This window comes from Channa argus, chromosome 6, assembly GCF_033026475.1.
Source record: "Channa argus isolate prfri chromosome 6, Channa argus male v1.0, whole genome shotgun sequence".
NCBI lineage: Eukaryota > Metazoa > Chordata > Actinopteri > Anabantiformes > Channidae > Channa > Channa argus.
The window spans coordinates 19,159,832-19,177,531 of NC_090202.1; the positions used below are offsets into that span (position 1 = coordinate 19,159,832).

General features: G+C 39.0%; 4 protein-coding genes across 7 annotated transcripts; all 4 read right to left on the reverse strand.

Moving 5' to 3' along the window:
* Positions 1 to 1,414: 1,414 nt before the first annotated feature.
* Positions 1,415 to 4,205, reverse strand: cbln18 (cerebellin 18). Its single transcript, XM_067508704.1, has 7 exons — positions 4,081 to 4,205; positions 3,098 to 3,194; positions 2,690 to 2,869; positions 2,419 to 2,577; positions 2,219 to 2,307; positions 2,049 to 2,129; positions 1,415 to 1,917 (listed from the first exon to the last, which is right to left on the reverse strand). Exons 2-7 carry the CDS (start codon positions 3,192 to 3,194, stop codon positions 1,789 to 1,791), a joined length of 735 nt encoding a protein of 244 aa, XP_067364805.1. The 5' UTR covers positions 4,081 to 4,205; the 3' UTR covers positions 1,415 to 1,788.
* A 3,627-nt stretch (positions 4,206 to 7,832) lies between these two features.
* Positions 7,833 to 9,239, reverse strand: LOC137129009 (complement C1q-like protein 4). Its single transcript, XM_067507773.1, has 4 exons — positions 9,136 to 9,239; positions 8,919 to 9,023; positions 8,699 to 8,839; positions 7,833 to 8,595 (listed from the first exon to the last, which is right to left on the reverse strand). The coding sequence occupies exons 1-4, from the start codon at positions 9,140 to 9,142 to the stop codon at positions 8,165 to 8,167; spliced, it is 684 nt and encodes a 227-aa protein (XP_067363874.1). The 5' UTR covers positions 9,143 to 9,239; the 3' UTR covers positions 7,833 to 8,164.
* An 858-nt stretch (positions 9,240 to 10,097) lies between these two features.
* On the reverse strand, positions 10,098 to 11,842 carry LOC137129054 (complement C1q-like protein 2). The gene is made up of 4 exons (XM_067507863.1): positions 11,703 to 11,842; positions 11,224 to 11,331; positions 10,984 to 11,124; positions 10,098 to 10,901 (listed from the first exon to the last, which is right to left on the reverse strand). The coding sequence occupies exons 1-4, from the start codon at positions 11,707 to 11,709 to the stop codon at positions 10,471 to 10,473; spliced, it is 687 nt and encodes a 228-aa protein (XP_067363964.1). The 5' UTR covers positions 11,710 to 11,842; the 3' UTR covers positions 10,098 to 10,470.
* Positions 11,843 to 13,425: 1,583 nt separating this feature from the next.
* Positions 13,426 to 17,634, reverse strand: ftr86 (finTRIM family, member 86). 4 transcript variants are annotated; one of them, XM_067507855.1, is made up of 10 exons: positions 16,669 to 17,634; positions 16,298 to 16,393; positions 15,912 to 16,145; positions 15,640 to 15,802; positions 15,491 to 15,568; positions 15,343 to 15,393; positions 15,162 to 15,194; positions 14,976 to 15,041; positions 14,697 to 14,899; positions 13,426 to 13,968 (listed from the first exon to the last, which is right to left on the reverse strand). In XM_067507855.1, the coding sequence occupies exons 1-10, from the start codon at positions 17,278 to 17,280 to the stop codon at positions 13,633 to 13,635; spliced, it is 1,872 nt and encodes a 623-aa protein (XP_067363956.1). In that variant the 5' UTR covers positions 17,281 to 17,634; the 3' UTR covers positions 13,426 to 13,632. The 4 variants fall into 4 exon arrangements, with proteins under 4 accessions (XP_067363956.1, XP_067363955.1, XP_067363958.1 ...); XM_067507854.1 differs by having other exon boundaries at positions 15,343 to 15,396; XM_067507857.1 differs by lacking the exon at positions 15,491 to 15,568.
* Between the last annotated feature and the right edge of the window lie 66 nt (positions 17,635 to 17,700).

Below are 17,700 nucleotides of genomic sequence, written 5' to 3' on the forward strand. Positions count from 1 at the left end.
CGTAAGTAAGAAGGAGTGGGGTAGAAGAAAATGAATAGGTGGAAGTGAAAAAGAGTCATAGAGTCATCAATAAGACACAGAACTCCATGTAAGTCCTGGGTGGCTCTTCAGTAGCTGCGCCTGTGTCCATGTGTGTGTGATTGTTTGTGTGTGTGTGTGTGTCTATGTGTGTGTGGTGAACTTGTATTAAAATTAATTAATGTTGTGTGTGTGTGGGGGGGGGGGGTAAATCTGTTTATGTGGTCACAATGTAGACACTACTTCCTTTTGGGAAAGAATAAGGTCCCGATAACATATCCCTAAGATTTAAGGTTAACTCTTGGTTTTAGATTAGACTGAGGTCATTGGATTAAGCAAATGACTCCACACGAAAACAGAAGTTCAAATTTATGTATGTGTATCATGTGTGTATATGTATAACCTCAACAAATCTCAACAAATCTGTATCACCGAATTTTAATATGATAATATGATGACCAAACAATCACAGAGTAATCCTAATTTTATGAAATATTTCAATAAACATAAGAAAACAAAGAGATATAGATATTTGTCTCATCTGTTTTCTTCTTTTCTGTAATTTTCAAGTTGATGAGTTATTCACTGTGATTACGCTTCAATTAGCTATAACACATTTGCACATTCTTGTGTATTTTATTGGCTTTGTACATTCATTTCCCTTTGATAGGTTCTGAGTAACAGTGTGAAAGATTTAGAAAGCTTAAAAAATATATAAGCTAGATACGTGTTGCTATCAATCTCCTTTTCTGTCCCAAAAGAAATGAATCAGTGACTTTTCCACAACTTTTCCGTCAAAGTAAAAAGATGAACCCATTAATCTGTTCCTCCTGTTACCTCAGAGAAGCTTTCCACTGGAATGATGGAGTGTGTGTGTGTGTGTTGTGTGTGCGCATGTGAGTTTGCATGTACGTAAGCTGCTCCTGCACCATGTGTTTATATTTATTTGTAATGAGCTTCCATGAAAGGCACTTGTTGACAGTGTTGTACAATACTGTCACCCGCCAAAAACGAACAGCAGCAGCAGTGTTTCAATTCACTGTTATCATTCCCAAATTACATCACAGCCTCTGACTGCTACCTTTTTCCATTCATGGACTCTGTGTGTGTGTGTGTGTGTGTGTGTGTGTGTGTGTGTGTGTGTGTGTGTGTGTGTGTGTGTGTGTGTGTGTGTGTGTGTTAAATTTCATTCAACTTTATTTTTATAGCACCAAGTTACAAAAAAATCCCCTCAAGTGCCTTGACCACGACTGCCATTCATTGAATGACAACATAAATGTCTTCACTGGTCAGATTTGGCAGGTGTGTGTGTCTGTGTGTGTGTGTGTGTGTGTGTGTGTAACATGTGGTCTGAAATCCATGCCAAAACTCAAGTAAGGTACACAAATAAAATATCACCTGTCAAATAAACTTTTATTATGTCCCAGTCAAACAATTTCAAACTTCCTCTGTACACAGTCACTGTCCCTATAGTTATAGAGATTCATACTGAATGTTTTTCTTTTTTCATGCAATGCAAAAATGTACATGCATTTCTTTTCATTTCTTCATAAATGCTCGCATGCACGAGTATGTACAACTTGCTTGCATCTACTGCTGGGGTTGTTAACCTATTGAGTTTTTCCCGGGATAGTTCACAGACCTACAACTGGAGGGTTATGGTGAAACAAAGACTACAAGATTGATGATCTCAGGGGAGCGAGGATGAATTGATTTATTTAAATTTCTGGAGTGATAACATTTAAGTGGTCTGGGTCTCCAATTTGTGAATTACACCTCAGTGTAGGGGTACAGTATGTAACCAGTAAAGATATTGAACTCCAGGTATTTACAGATCTTCCTCCCTGATGTCAGCTCCATGTAGACCTGATCCCCTCTCTGCAGCTCCAGAACCACAACCTGATAACATTTACAGTAAAATAAGTGTTATGTTTTACATGGCTGTAAACATGACACCCCCTCCCCCAGTTTTTAAATTAAAAATTTTGATATCTGTGTACTCATGTACACCCACTCTTATCACTTCTCACCTGACTGGCACTGTCTTCACTGTCTTCACGATTGTTCTCCCACACATTGGCTGTCGGCCTCCCATTCCAAATCAGCTGGACCTACAGTTACAACAAAACACAAAAGTAATGCAGGTAATCCACATGAATGCATTCGGAAATCAGATACTTTTTAACTCTATTTTGTTTACTTTATGATAGAGGCGCCCAGAGACATCTACAGATGAGTAGACTGTGAAGGAGAAGACATAAACACCTGCACGAGGGGCAGTGAACACACCTGGAGTGAGAGGTAAAGAGTTAAAGAGCTGCACTGATGGTTATTTTATTTTAAGTACACAAGTTGTCACAAGGCATTTCATTTTACTCTTGCTGTGTATGTGTTTCGTACCCACGGAAGGATTGTATCCCTTGCCATCGTTGAGAGTGACCGAGCCATAGGGGATTGGCACATTCGTATTGAAAGGGCCGAAGCAATTTTCCGTAGATCCAGCAATTAGGATGGCAAGACTTGGGTCTAAGGTAGCTTTGAAGGCAATTTTAATGCCAGCTGAAAATGACAGCAAAGCTCAGTCTACAAATGAATTTAAAACATGCATTTTGTCTAAGTGTGTATTGCCATACATGTTGTCCTGTCTACTAACCAAGGTAGGTGTGATTACCTGTAAGTGCTTGTATTCTGCTATTCAGTGTACTGATGTCCTGCCACAGATATTTGATCTTTGGGAAGGTGTCGTCTTCTAATTGGTATAAGTCGGTTGCTCCGCAGCAGCAACCACGCTGCTGGCTGAAAATACAGTTGCAGTCCCACTTGTCACAGGTCAGAGGTCCCCTCCATTGGACTGGGACAGGATGAACGAACAGTGGGAAAGAAATAATCAAGAGAAGAGAGGACAGAAGATTATGAGAGAAATAGGTGCAGCATAGAAGGTGGAGGTCTGCAAGGATTTAAAGTCTAAGCAGAAGAACATGAACTACATGTTTTGGTTAGCTGGGTTGGAAAGTATTCACAAAAACTTTGCTGGATACTATGAGCCATTAATATTATTATCAAAGTTTGCGTGTCTTACGTGCAGCCTGTTTCAGGATGTCAGTGGTGGATTGGGCCTCCACATGGCCACAGAGAAACAGCGACCCCACCAGGAACAAAACTGGTAATACAATCATCTGAAAAGAAGTAGCATTCAGCTTAAATTTCGATATATATATTAATATACAAATATTACAAACTTAATTTAAATCATTTTTGACACATAAATATATTAAATAATCTGTATTCAGCATAAAGCTATTTTTTAGATCTGTTTTGAGTTTTTATGAGGTGTAAAGTCAAAGGGATGATGTCACAACACTGTAAAGATAATGATAATCTGCACATTATATGAACTTTGTTTTAAAAGACACCAAAGACGTCACAGCTGCCGTGTAGGTCAACTAGGGGTTCATTGTCTTTCCCAAAGACACTTTGACACTGGGGATAAAAGTGCTCAAAGGATTGTTGCTTGTCTACTAATCTTTCACGTACTGAACAAATTTAGCCTAAATTGAACTCAATGATTTGACAATCACAGATGTCCAAAACAACAAATCGGAGCCCAACAGTAAGCGGAATCATTCATACAACATTAGGTCAACTTACTGACGAGCATTAAACAGCAAAGCACAAAGTTGACTAGTGCCAATTTTATTTGAGCCGCTGTATTGGTTTTATGGGTTTATTGTTCGGAAGCTATAATGCAGGGTTAAATAAACAATCCAGAAAGTAACACAGCTGACTTACTGCCGTATTATTATGCTCTGTGGTATATAACACAAACTAATCTAGCACAAATGATTTGCTTGAGAAAATGGCTCTTAAACTCCAGATGTGTTACATCAAGCCCAGCCTGTCCAAGATGTTTATTTGTCACAAATTCATCACACTTATTTATTACTCACTAATTAGCAAAAATATCTGAGCGAGAAAAAAAAGGAACTTGCATTGTTGCCGGTTGTTTTTATTAACCAATATGTTTGGCGTTGTTCTATCTAAGGATAGAAGCATAAAACTTACTGTTTTTTGTTCCTCCCTCTCCTTGTTCTGAAAGACTTTGGTTCCTGTGAGTTCGTGAAATACAGAGTTTTAAGCAGCAGAAGGTTTTAGCTTCTTATTGATGCATTTCAGGTGATCCTCCCCTTGAGGAGGTAAGTGACTGAAGCTCCACCTCACACACATGCACACACATGCACGCACACACACACATACAAACAATCACACACACCACAGCAGATACACACACACATACACACACACACAAACATGCACAGACACAAACACACTTGCGCTTGTGTACACAAACACACACACACACTTAATACTCAACGCTATATTTAGTGCTGTACATTATAGGCACTTTTTTGTTTGTTTTGTTTCATTTTGTCTTTGTCCTCAAAAGCAAGTCTACACAGTGTCACTGTACAAACTGATTTATGTCCAACAAAACCATAAACACAGGCCTCACTCCCAAAATCTAACACTGTATTTCCCTACAATAAAGAGAAAAGAGAATACAGTAGATATATTTCCTATTGTAAGGATTATAATACTCCTTATTAGGACACCGGTCTCTGGTGTCTTCCAGAGAATGCCAGTCGCTCAGAAATGCTGAAATGTTGAACATTGTTGTCAGGTCCCTGAAGATATAATGGTCCAAACATGAGAAGACATTAGAAGCTGATAGGAGAAGGCATTATTGGTCCATTGATAAAAGACAAGATCTGCCAATTTATAGTGTTGCCTGGTTCTCATGCAAAGGTAGACGGAACAGACAAGTGATATTCAGGGATCCTATGATTATTTTCCCCTCAGATTATGTTGGAAACCCAGATGCAGTTTGTTGTAGACTGAAATATGAGAGATATGAATTACTTGGCTGAAATTCACTCCATATTCATGTGAATAAAATGATCTATTGTGGGGCAGTTATTCAACATGAAGACACAAAGATGTTATCAGGAATGTGTTGCCAGGTGTCACAATCTTTTGTCTTCTGTGAAAGATCGATAAAGACAGATGCTAAAAGACATTCATTATGTCAGTGCAATAATGTTTACCTAAGATGAACAAAGAAGTCGGGAACCACCTTAATCTTGATTTATAGGTTTTACTAACTGCATCTTCGGTTGTGGACTGAGTTATTAGTGCTGTCAGTTTTTTTTGCAACATCTTGTGTTCTTTTAACTATGTGTCAACTATGGAGCCTGTTACAGCCAAGTGAAGTCACAGCCGACTGCCGTAGGAAAAGAAAAAGAAAAAGTGTTTGGTGACATTTATGATTTAACAGAGTTTCGTTTACAGTGACACATTTGAAACAAAGCTCAGCAACCAACCACTGTAGTTTAGACTGAACCCAGATGATGACCACTTGAAGGACCCCATGGCTGATAAGTTTGGTTGGGGAAAAATCTCCAAAACTACGGACTGACTTGCCATAAAATTTGGTACAGACACTATGCCCTCAATTTTATTTTGTATTGTCCCAGCTTAAAGCAAAATGACAGTTGGTTGTGTGCACAAGTGCTCCTGCTGACCTGAAGTTGCCTGCTCATGTCCTCATTTTATTTGTAGTTAGATAACGGTGTGTTTCCCTGTCTGTGCTCTAGGGAGAAGTCCTTGTATATGTGCATTTAATAGCCCCTTGTGTGCATGGAGTCCCAAGTCAGCTGACCTTGTTCTTCACATGATCTTATCTGCTAGATGGAGGCCACAGTGTTTTATGTCTGCTTCGCACACATCTCTTCAAATCAGAGCAGTTCTTGAGATGACTCACACCATGGGAGAACAGTGACTTCATGTGCACTGGCTTCGACCTCAGATGTGATTTCAAACCACAGCCTTAAATTACAGCATAATAAAGAGAAAGAAGCACGCTCATCTTTCTGAGATTATTTGATTTCAGTGCAATGAGGCCAGGAAAGCAAAGTACCTAGGAAGTAACAGGAAAGTATTGTTCTCTGATGTTTGAGCTTTTCCTTTAAGGGGAAATTATTCTCTTGTTTATTCTTTGGGATGTTACTGCTCTGTGTGTAAAACTATTGATAGTACATGCAACACCATCCATTCTTTTCATAAACCATTTTTTAGTTTTATTCTTATTTTAATCCATTAACAATCATACTGAAACGTTAATTTAATACATTAAATAAGAGAAGGTTTCATGCCTTCACACCAAAATTTGGACTCCCCTTGAAGTCAGTAAGCAAGAAACCTTAGTGAGATACAAACTACTACTACTACAATTAATCCAGAATCCTGCTGCACAAGTCCTAATGAAGACCAAAAAAGGAGAGGACACATTATGCTGATCTATGCATGTTAGTTTTAGCATTGAATTTAAAAGGTGATAACGGTTTTGCAGCAGACAATATATTATAATAATTTTTGTGAACATGAATGTCTGTTGCAAAAACCTTGGATGACGCTTCTGAACTGGTCTTTCAGAGGATCACATTTACATAATTTTCTTGTAACCTTTTAAGGTTTTTGTAGGCTTTGACTTTATTTCCACACTGTGAACTTTTAAATCTCAAATGTTTTTGCAACCAGAGCCATGACATTAAAAGTAAGCAATTCCTTAACGATAATAAGAAGTCTATTCTGCAATGTTTTTTGTTGTTGTTATCTATTTTCATTTTACTGGGTTCTGCTATTTAACATTTATTACATTTTTAAATTTTTGTGCATATTATTTTTAAATTAAACTTTACTGTAACATCTATTCTGGCTTACTGAGCAATTTGAGTTGCATAACACTTTAAAAAAAGTTGATTGATAAGTGGACAAAGACCATCAACACAAACTATACAGTAGATAATGTATTAACATAAAATGAAAACTGAATTTAATAATTTTTTACAGGTGGGATCTTTCAGATCCCAAATAATTATAGTGCTTATATTTAGGAAGAAATTAGTTAACTGTCTGGGATGCGCAGATACTATAACAGTGGCTAGAATTGCTGCCAGTAAAATTTTGCAAATATACTTGGTTTAACGAGTGTATACAGTCCTTGCTTTTATTTATGAATGAATGCATATTCAGATAATGTAATTATCACTAATTAGCAGATATCCTGAATTTATCTGTTTGGGTATATTAGCATTTTTTATTTACTTCAGAGTAAATGCAAAGTAAGTAAAGAGTACTTGCGATCGATTTGCAGTATAGCAATGGTGGTAAAATGATGTACATTTGATCAATGCAGCCGAACAATACATATCTTTTTTGTGTTACACTGCCCAAGACCCATAAACAAACGCTAAAGTGTCAAATTGATGGAGTTACTTTTAGATAAAATAAATCACTGTACTTTAAAAAGTCACATACTGTATTAGTTTCACTTCCTCCGTCAGCTGCACTGTTAATCCACACTGATGCACTAAATCAGAATGCTGACAACAATACTGGTATATTATATTATTATTATTGTGGGCCTATAAAAGTCATATAGTACATATGACTTTTGTACGATATACATTTTTCATTATAACTGATATGTCATATTGATTAAATATTGTCTGTTGTCACCCAACTAGTTATGTGACATTTACTTTAATTTTATCCCAATATGTTCTGTAAGGAAGGTTCACACACACACACACACACACTCACAAACACACACACACATACAGAGTGAGTATATAAAAAGCTATTATGGTGCTTTGTGTAAATATTTATGTGTTGTAAAATGTACTTTTCATAATAATAAAAGGGAAGTTGAATCCACAATATTAAAACATTGAAAACAAAAAGCAAAGTAAGGGTAATATTTTAATACTTAATAATTTTTTTCAAACAGTTTCTTCAAATCAGCTGTAATGCCAACTGTTTCATTTACAATGCTGATATATTATTAGTGGAATTTAACAGTTGCATTGTTGTTAGTCATTTTTTTTCAAACACGTCATGACATCATTTCAGCAAGAAAAAGATAAGACAGAGCAATGTGTGATGGATTTCAAATTTTCGCCTCAAGAAGAGCAGATGAAGATGAGATGAGGGTCTACGAGGCTCCGCTGAGCGATTTCATCTAGCAGACTCTAACCTTGTTAGTAGTGCAGAAGCTGGTAAGAAAACCAGTGCGCTACACCTGCCTAACTTATTCAGTAAGGTAAACCAGAAAGCCACTGAAAGTGTTATAGTGGCTGTCATCACAAAGGTAGCAACCTCTGGGCAGTTTCACAGACACCTGGTCTCCAGCCCTCAGTTGCAGGACCACAGCAATGGTTGCACTGTCCTCCTGGTCGTACATATTTTGATCTTTAGATGCAGCTACCAGCTGATTGTTGACTTGCAGATTTGCACAAGTGCTCACGAGGATACCAGGAGCACCGGCATCACTGTAGACACTGACAGCGAATGTGTAGACACCAGAGTGGGGAACAGTGAAGATGCCAGTGCTCACATTGTAGCTACTACCCAAGTTAAGGAAGATGTTTTTGTAGCTGAGGATGATGTTTGAATCAAAAGGGCCATAGCACCTGAACTGCTCACCACTGAACAGACTGGCAGAGAAGGCAGTGCGGCTTGCTGGAGATGCAGAAGACAGAAGACATATTATAAATGTGACAGCCTGAAGCGTGTGCAACAGCACTGTATTCTGTGAAAAGCTTTCATCCTATGTTTATCTCACCTTCAACACTGTTGAGACTTTGCTTTGTCAGTAAATATTCCTTTTCAATCTTAGTCAGGGTCACGTTGAAGTATGACTTCAGCCTGTACACTTCTTGCATCATCAGACAGCAGCTACAGGAACCCTGGTCCACTCGACATGCTGAAGACAAACACACAGAAATACACTTGAAGATAAGGCTGTATGCAGAGACAAAGATGTTGTACCCACAGTTCCTCACCGTTGCCTGAGTTGGGGTCTGGATCTGGTGCTGCTTTGCCCGGCCCATCCCAGGGGTTGGTGAGATTAGCAACAGCTACATGTAGCAGACACATCAATACAATAGCTGGGGGGGAAAGGGGAAAACGCAAGTATGGGCAGGTTCTGCATTAGATACATGTTATTTCATATTTGTATATGTGAAATGCTGCTATCTCTGTAAATGCATTGATTCTCACCTCTCATGTTGATGCTAAACGGTGACAGCTTCAGAAGGATGGAAGGTGACTGATCAGGTGAGGAACAGATGTGGATGTGTTTTTCTCAGAGGTCCTCCTGTGTTAGTTCTCAGTTTTATTCCTCCTCTTCTTACATTGCTCCTCCTTGTTTTATTAACCACCTATTGCCTGTATAGGTCTGTAACTGGGGATGTTTCACTGTTGTTACCAGGTGTGTGCAGTAGGTGTTTGCAGGTGTATCATGCTGCAGGTATCATCTTTTGTTTGGTGGAAGGTGCTTGTGCCGTCTGATCGTCAGACGAGGATACACTTTAAAAAAGCTGTTTGAGTCATTTTAACTTTTGTGCTAATGATGTTACCTTACCCTGTTTCAGCAGCTGCACTTTCATTTTACGTAATTTTATATCAAGTCCTACTTGATACAGTTTGATATAATTGGCAAAATCATCTTCACATAACTAATTTTACCCAATCATGTGTTATAAGCCACATCTTTTTTAACACTGTGAAAATGTCTTTTTCATTGCTTTTACTTATTTATTACAATAAATAATTATTAGTACAGACTATTAGTACAGGGTGAAATAATTTTCATTGTAATCATCTGTGTGGTGATTTGTGTGACATCCAATTAAATTTTCTTGGTTTGAGAAACTGGGTAGTCAAGTGGTCAGAGTACATGCCACGTAACAGTAGTGTCCTGGATTCCCATTCATGTTTACCGCTCACTGGCACCTAACTTATGTCAAAAAATAAATACCTTTAAAATAATGTATCTTGTTCTGTGAACAGGGTAGTGACACAACAAGTCTTTAATAAAATCAGTTTATGAACAATTTAAATCCTGAATATGTAAGTCCACCCTGAAATGGCCATTGGCTTTTTATTTAATCCAACTACAAATTTATTTGACACATTATATACAATCTTCACTTTCTTTAATGGAGCTTAGAAAAAAACGCAATGCCAACTAGTTGGTTTAAAAGTCTGGTTTATTTTGTTTGCAGTTCAATACATTTTTCTATCACAATTTAACTCACATTGTTTTAGTAGTACAATGTTCCAACAGCTGTTACATCCAAGAAAGTTAAACAGTGTGACATGAAAAAAAAAACATTTAATGCCCGGCTTCTTCCTAATGATGGGACATGATCTTAGAGAGTGAAGTACGCCACAGTGGAATAAAACAAAGATTAAGGATGAAAGCATTGTGCTGGGATGAGTGACAGTACACACATTCAGAGAGAAATAAGTGGCTACAAGTTGAGACTGTGAGGAAGATTTTCATCTAGTACACTTATTAGTAAAATGCACATGTTGCTACAGTTTTCTAACTTAGTCAGTAGCATACAGCAGAAAGCCAGTAAAAGTGTTATAGTGACTGTTGTTATCACAGATGAAACATCCTTTGGTCAGGTTTACGGCAACCTGATCCCCTGCCTTCAGTGCCACAGTCACAACGCTGCTGGAGCTGTCTTCGAGGTCCTGGCCATTTTGTTCAAAGATACTAGACACCACTTTGCCATTAACCTGCAGATTAGCACAGGTCGACAGGGTACCACCACTGAGACCTTTCCCATAGATGGTGACGGTGAGGCTGTAGACACCCGTGCGGGGAACGTTGACCATACCAGTCTGCATATTGTAGCTGCCTCCCAGGTTGATAAGGACATGTTTGTAGGTGATGAGCTTATTGTCAGTGAAGGGGCCATAGCAGCTAAACATGGTGTCGTTGTTTAGAGCGACGGAGAAGGCACTGCGACTGGCTGAAAGATGCAGACAATCAAAAATAGGCACGTTAGAGCTACAAAAAGAGGAATTTTTTTTTTTTTTTTTTGTGCCACTCACCTCTTATATTGTTGAGGGCCATCTTTGATTTTGTCAGCTCCTTGTTCAGTTCATCAGTGGTCTGGTTAAAAAACCCTTCCAACCTCTGTATCTGTTTCTGTATCAGACAGCAGCCACACGAAGCCTGGTCCGTAAGACAAACTGGACAGACACACATTAGGTTCCGCATTATAGTATAAGCAGAGACACTTACTATATGTTTATATGTAAGACAGACATATTTCCTTAACAGTCAGTTACCAGTGCTCGTATCGAGATCTGTTTGTGTTGTTGTGCCGAGAGGCCCATCCCAGGGATATATTGTAGTTTCACCGAGAGTTGCAAGCAGCAGAAACAGCAGTGCTAACGCTGGAAGAACAACAAATTCAATGGTCACCTAAGAAGGTTTTGCATTAGATGTTTGCCTTTTCTCAGACATTAAACTGACTGTGAAGTTTAAAATTTTTCCTTCAACTGAAATGAACAAAATTTTTCAATAAAATTAGCACTAGAATGTACTTTACTGCCTCTAAGTAGTTGTTTTCTGTTGTTTAATATGTTTTGAACCATTTTATCTTACATTTTAAAAATTTACTTAAAGACTCTTATCACTAAGTTTTAATCAAAAAGTTATACTTGACATAGAGAGATTTTGCTGTTCAAAGTTTGTCTGAAACTCCAACCCTCTCCATCCAAAACATTATACTTATACTGTTGTTGCAACTTGTATTTAGTCTCACCTTTCATGTTGATGCTGGTAAATGATGATGGTTTCAGAAGAATGGAAGGTGTGGAGATTGAGACAAGGGTTGTGGATATAACATTTTCTAAGAGCTCCTCCCTTGTAACCTCTCAGTTTTATCCCTCCTCTTCCAACATTGCTCCTCCTGTTTTTTGTCTGCCCTATTTGCCTTTCGAACTGGAGATTCTTCCTCATCAGGAGGGACATTCAATTTCTAAACTTTACACACACAAAGACACATATGATCTGCATTGTTGTTGTTGCCACCATGGTATCATCTATCTCCTGGGATGAGTGTGTACACTGTGGGGTCTCAGTATTTAGCACACAAGAACTATACTATTTAGCCAGATCACCTGACAGCTTAATTTGTTACAAGAAAACTTGTGTACACAAATGATCAAACTAAAGAGACTTACAATTATATTCAGAATTAGTGCTTTTCAGCAAAAAGATCCTTACCCATATTGGTTGGGGTTGCCACAATCTAAAGAAATGAACTAGATTGGGGGATGTCCAAATTAGAAGATTACTGATTAAAACACATGGAAAAAATATTGATGATTCCTGAAAAGGATTGAAATGCACCTTTTCCCAAAACACATTTTTGTCAAAACATAATACTAGATATTATCTTAGGGATGACAGTAAATGGGGCCTGGTGCATCACTGGTAGAGCATAGGGTTGGGATGCAGAAGGCCATGGGTTCAAATCCCACCCCAACAGGTGTGGCCCCACCCAGACACCAAGGGCCATCTTGTTGTCGGTTTTGAGCTTGGACAAAATGGGGGGGGTTGTGGCAAGAAGGGCTGCTGTGGTGACCCCTGAAAGAACAAGCCAAAAGTCGTTGATCTTAGGGATGACAGTGGAACATGACAATTAAAATTAATATGGATTTTATTTTAAGATATCAGATAGTGAAGGGGAGATTTTGTGTATTACATTTTACAACCTTGTCAAAAGTTGTAAAATTCCAGAGCAGCTTAGTTTGTAGCATTTGACAGTGACAGCCAGAGAAAACGTCAGATGTGCAGACAGCCATCTGGTTCACAGCCTTCCCATGCAATGCTACAGCAACAGTGGGTAATTTCTCTTGATCTTTAATGTTTATTTTTCTGCACTTTGTGTTGTAGGTGTAGGTCAATTGTCATCTGTCATCTATGTCAGGCTTTTCATTTGCTTCAGTGTTCCCCATAGCACACAAATTAGTGTCTTCTTCTGCGCTTACAAATGCATCAAACCTTTTTTCTGCACATTGGAAATAGTTATATGAACATGTGAGCAAAACTCCGTAAAAGTAGAGTTATGTCAGCTAAGAATTAAGTTTGAATCCATCACATCATATTTTGAAGGTTTTCTAAATAAGCATTTTACTTTTACATCAGAAATTCAAGATAGATATTTAGCACCAAAAATATTCAGTCAGGGCAGGATACAAAAAAACTGTTGCAACCAGAAGGAAAATGAGAGTTTTATTGTCCTCCTATGAATAGTGTTGAATTACATGAGTTAACTAATCAAAATTGTGCTGATAAGTGTTGGGATTAAAAGAAAAAAGGAGAGCGAGTAGTCGAGAAACTGACTGTTTTAAATCAAACCTTTATATATAAATCTGATACCTGGGACTATTCAAACCATAAACCCAAATTGCCGAATGACAATTGCTTTAACAGATGTAATATTCAATTTAAAAAAGTAAAGGAGGTGTATAGATGGGATGTGTTTTTCTTACTCCTTTATTAAATTACAAAGAGAATTTTAGAAGATTCACAAAGATTTTGATCAAAGCGAATATTATATAAGACTAGACACAGTTTCTTATCTAGAAGGATGTCTGAAGCGAGAAGACATTTACTTCCTTACGAAAAACTGTGAAATTCTTATGAATTCTATATAAAAAAACAACTGTACATACGTCGCATACAACTTAATCTAACTGGCAAACTGTCACTGTGGACCCCACTCCTGCCCAGAACCTGAACCCTGGGTACAGTGGGCCAGTGAACTGGGTCTGGTGACAGTGGATGAGGGTAGTCTGGTTGTTAGCGACACGGTAAAAGGCCAGAATCCCAGCATGCTGGTCTAGATAGACCCCAATACGTCTGGCCTTGGGTGAGTCGAGGAGTTTTTCCTGGCCATCGTGCCAAAATGAGAAGCCGGTCCCAGACCAGTACAAGCTCCAAGACAGGGGATTATGGCCCAAACGGCTTTGATCATCAGAACTTTTACGTTCTATCTCCTTGTAGGCCACGCCAATGGTGATCTGTATGGTGCGATAGAGACAACTACATTAGAAAAGGAAGCATGTCCCGGTGGCAGTGAGGGGTGACGCTAACATGCAAACATGAATATTATTATAGCATTAGGCACATTAGAAACAAAGGATGGTGTTAGTGATGAAAGGTTTACGTATCTTACAGGGGCAGAGATAATTGTTGAAACATTTAACTTAAAACCACAAATATATAATATCAATATAGCGTAACTAGCAATATTTATTTATTTTCTAAATACTAAAAGTGGGATGTAAGAATTTGCATTGTTTTAAAGACTTGGATATAGGGAATACTGTGCATAATAATCAACTCTGAGGTGTGATCATCTCATTAGGACGTACATTCCTGCAGCAGAAAATTTAAAATGTTTGCATGTGGAAAAACATTATATCCCGGTAAAATAGGCTGTAAATGATCCTTTTGAAAAACCCTATAATATGCTGCTCCATAATAATGGAGGATTCTTATTTTCTTTGGGACAGACTGCTCATTGTTGTTTTGGTTTCAAATTTCAAGTTGCTGCATTCTGTATAACAGAACTCTACAAAAAGTCCAAGTTAGTGTTTTTATATCCATAATACATATTTTTTTCCTATAATTCTTGTGAATTTTGCAGTGAGTTTATTTACAGTAGGTCATCATCTTTGTAATATATTGCATGGAGCACATGTCTAACTGAAACAGCCCATTTCCCCACTGATATCTGAAGACTCACTTTCTGGCCAGTCCACTCCACCTCCCAGTAGTAAGGGCTCCCTGCCAGGGGTTCTCTGCAAAGAATCTGTCTCCAGAAGTGGAAACGTTCAGGATGCTCTGGTGGGTTCAAGTTGTTAGCCCTCATTGTAGCCTTATGATCTCCATCTGACAGTTGCACATGGCGATACGCTGTATTCGGGTCCAAGGTGGGTTCAAAGTGAACTGTAAGGGGAGAATTAATTAATTAATTAATTAATTAAAACCAATTTCATGGTTTTGTAGAGCATGATTGACTCACATTTTTGCAATTCCTCTCTGGACTGTGGTTCTGAATTCACAAGTTCCACTGTTGTAACAGGAGGTGCTAAGAGAAAAATAAATTAATAAATTAGTGTAATTATATCATGCATTTCTTACTTTCTCCCAAGTAAAGCAATTTTCTGATGTGTGCAGTACAGGCAGTTGCTAAGGGTTGCAAATTTACCTTGAAAGTGTGATGGTGGCGGGGGAGCTGAACCTTCATGTCCAGAGATGGGGAGAGAGTCAACAACAAAAACAGCTAAACCATCAAAATCTCTTTCTAACCACCAGACTTTCATATCTAAGAGAATTTGTTGTGTCATTCAGACAGCAAAGTACATTATAGAAAGGTTATAGTATTTTACCTTGAGATTGGATAGATGGCAAAAGTGGAGGGTCTGTTGTTGAGTCACACACTACTGAAAAGAGTGTACAAGTTGTGATGTCCCAAATGTTGCTTTTATTTAGAATGTGGTTAACTTTCAAACCCCGAGTGGTCATAAGTCACTGTACCTGTGTTTAATGTGGTGGCCTGAGCATGGCTATCAGCTGCTGCGCCATAGGGTGTTGAACCCATGGGCTCATGATTCACTACAAAGAAATGTGAAGTTTTGACTGTCTGAAGAACAGAGCAGAGGAGAGGACAGGAGAGGAATTCTTACCTAATGTGGCAATCTTGGCTAGACTGGCCTTGCAAACATCCTGTATTGACTCTTGAAGTTCTTTCATGACTGAGCGCATGGAAGCTACCAACGTTTCCTCCTGATTGACCACTGATATGCATGTGGCACCTGTCTGACCCAGAGGTTCCATGGTGAGGAAATTCTAGAGAACAAATGAAACAAGGTATTATGATTAATAACATGTATTTAAATATCCAGTGTGATTAGATATAACATTAATTTCCAGCAACACCCTGCATCAGACTCATTACCTTTAAGAAGCATATGTGGTCGTGCATGTCAGCCAGTCGCCTCAGCTCTTCACCTTTCCAGCGGAGCTGCACCACCTCTTGCTCCAGCCTATGGATCTGCCCCTCAACCCTGCTGCCTAAAGAGGTCTCGTGGGTGCTGATGAGCTCACCAACCTGGGTGCCTGTTTGATTCACAGTCTTGACTAGTTCCGAGAATAAATCAGTGCTCTCTTGCTCCAGAGCCTGAACCAAGGCCTGGGTGTGTAGACAGAGGAAGATGTTGTTCAAAAAAGATGAGGAAATAATGTAAAACATGCAAAGAATCTAAATATGTATGTCATAACTATGACATCAGACACAGTGGCTTGGCACAAAGGTTTCTACACCAAACAGTCTGTAAGTATTACCTTGTGCTGGCGTGCAACATGTGGGAGCTCCTTAATAGTCTTTTCATTCTCCTGGATTCTCTTCTGTACCTTTGCCTGCATCTGAACAAGCTCTTTCTACATACAGACATAGCATTGATGGCTTAGTATAACAAAAAAGCCACACACAAAAATGCCCCAGGATTGTATCTTGTACAAATAGTCTGGGCAGAAAGTGTCCTAAACATATGAAGCAGGAATACACACTAAATGCCATTGGTTTAGTACTTGAAGTTCAGCTACATTTTGGAAACGCAACACTTGTGACACACTAGGTCTTGTCTCACCACAGAAAAAAATACAAATGATAACTTATATATCACCCTCCTGAAAATGATCCAGTCATTACTTACCTGTCTTTCCTGTCTCTCTTCCTGTGGCTTCAGCACACGGTGTCCCTGGTGTCCATGCTGGCAACACACCTCACACACACACTCCTTGTCTTCATGACAAAACAGGTCAAGGTATCGGTTGTGTTGAGGGCAGAGTTTAGGTTCCACTGTGGGAAGTTGGGGGTACATGCCCTGTTGTGGCCCTGTATGTGGTAGGACCTCCATGTAGACAGGCAGAGATGGTGGAACTGAGGAGGCAACTGTGGAGGAGCCTTTCTTGAGGCTGTTGGTTCTAAGTTTCTCCATTGCCTCCACAAGGACTGTGCTCTTGGCCAGCGAGGGCCGAGGGTTGAAGACCTGCCTACATTGAGGGCAGCTGTACTGACCCTTGCTGTCTCTCTTGTCCCAGTGACTCCTGATACAAATCAAGCAGTATGAATGTCCACAGGGGAGTGTGGCCGGGTCCTTCAGGGTGTCCAGGCATACTGAGCAGACAAAGGTATCCTCTTCGGTCCAGGCTGAGGCCATATGTTCCTGACTTGAAGGAGAGCTCGCTGTTCCAAAGGTAAGTCCTTGATATACCCGCAAGTAGGCAACAGAAACAGGAAAATGCACACAAATGCCAGTTTTCATGAATCACATGCTACTTAAACAGGGTTTGGGGTGGAGCTGGTAAAACAGGTGGGGTGAGGAGTTTCTTCCTACTATGTCAGCGGTGTTTCCAAGCTTAAGGCCTTGTGAACTAACAGTATTTTTAATTTAATGAAGAAGTAACTAGTAACCAATATACTTATAATGTCATTGCTCAAGACACTGAATGTAAACTAGAATAGTTTTCTGTTATTAAAGGAAACAGGCCTAGCCGATGTCCAGAGTGGATAGACTGGTTTTTCACCACCGAGGACGTGACTCGTGATGCAAACTGCAAACAATGGGTTGTTTCTCTACAGTTCATTAATCAACATACATGTAGGAATCTTACCCCACTCTCTATGTATGTGCAGTTAAACCGAGGTACATTGGATACGTCTGGTTTGGCAACCGCAAATACAT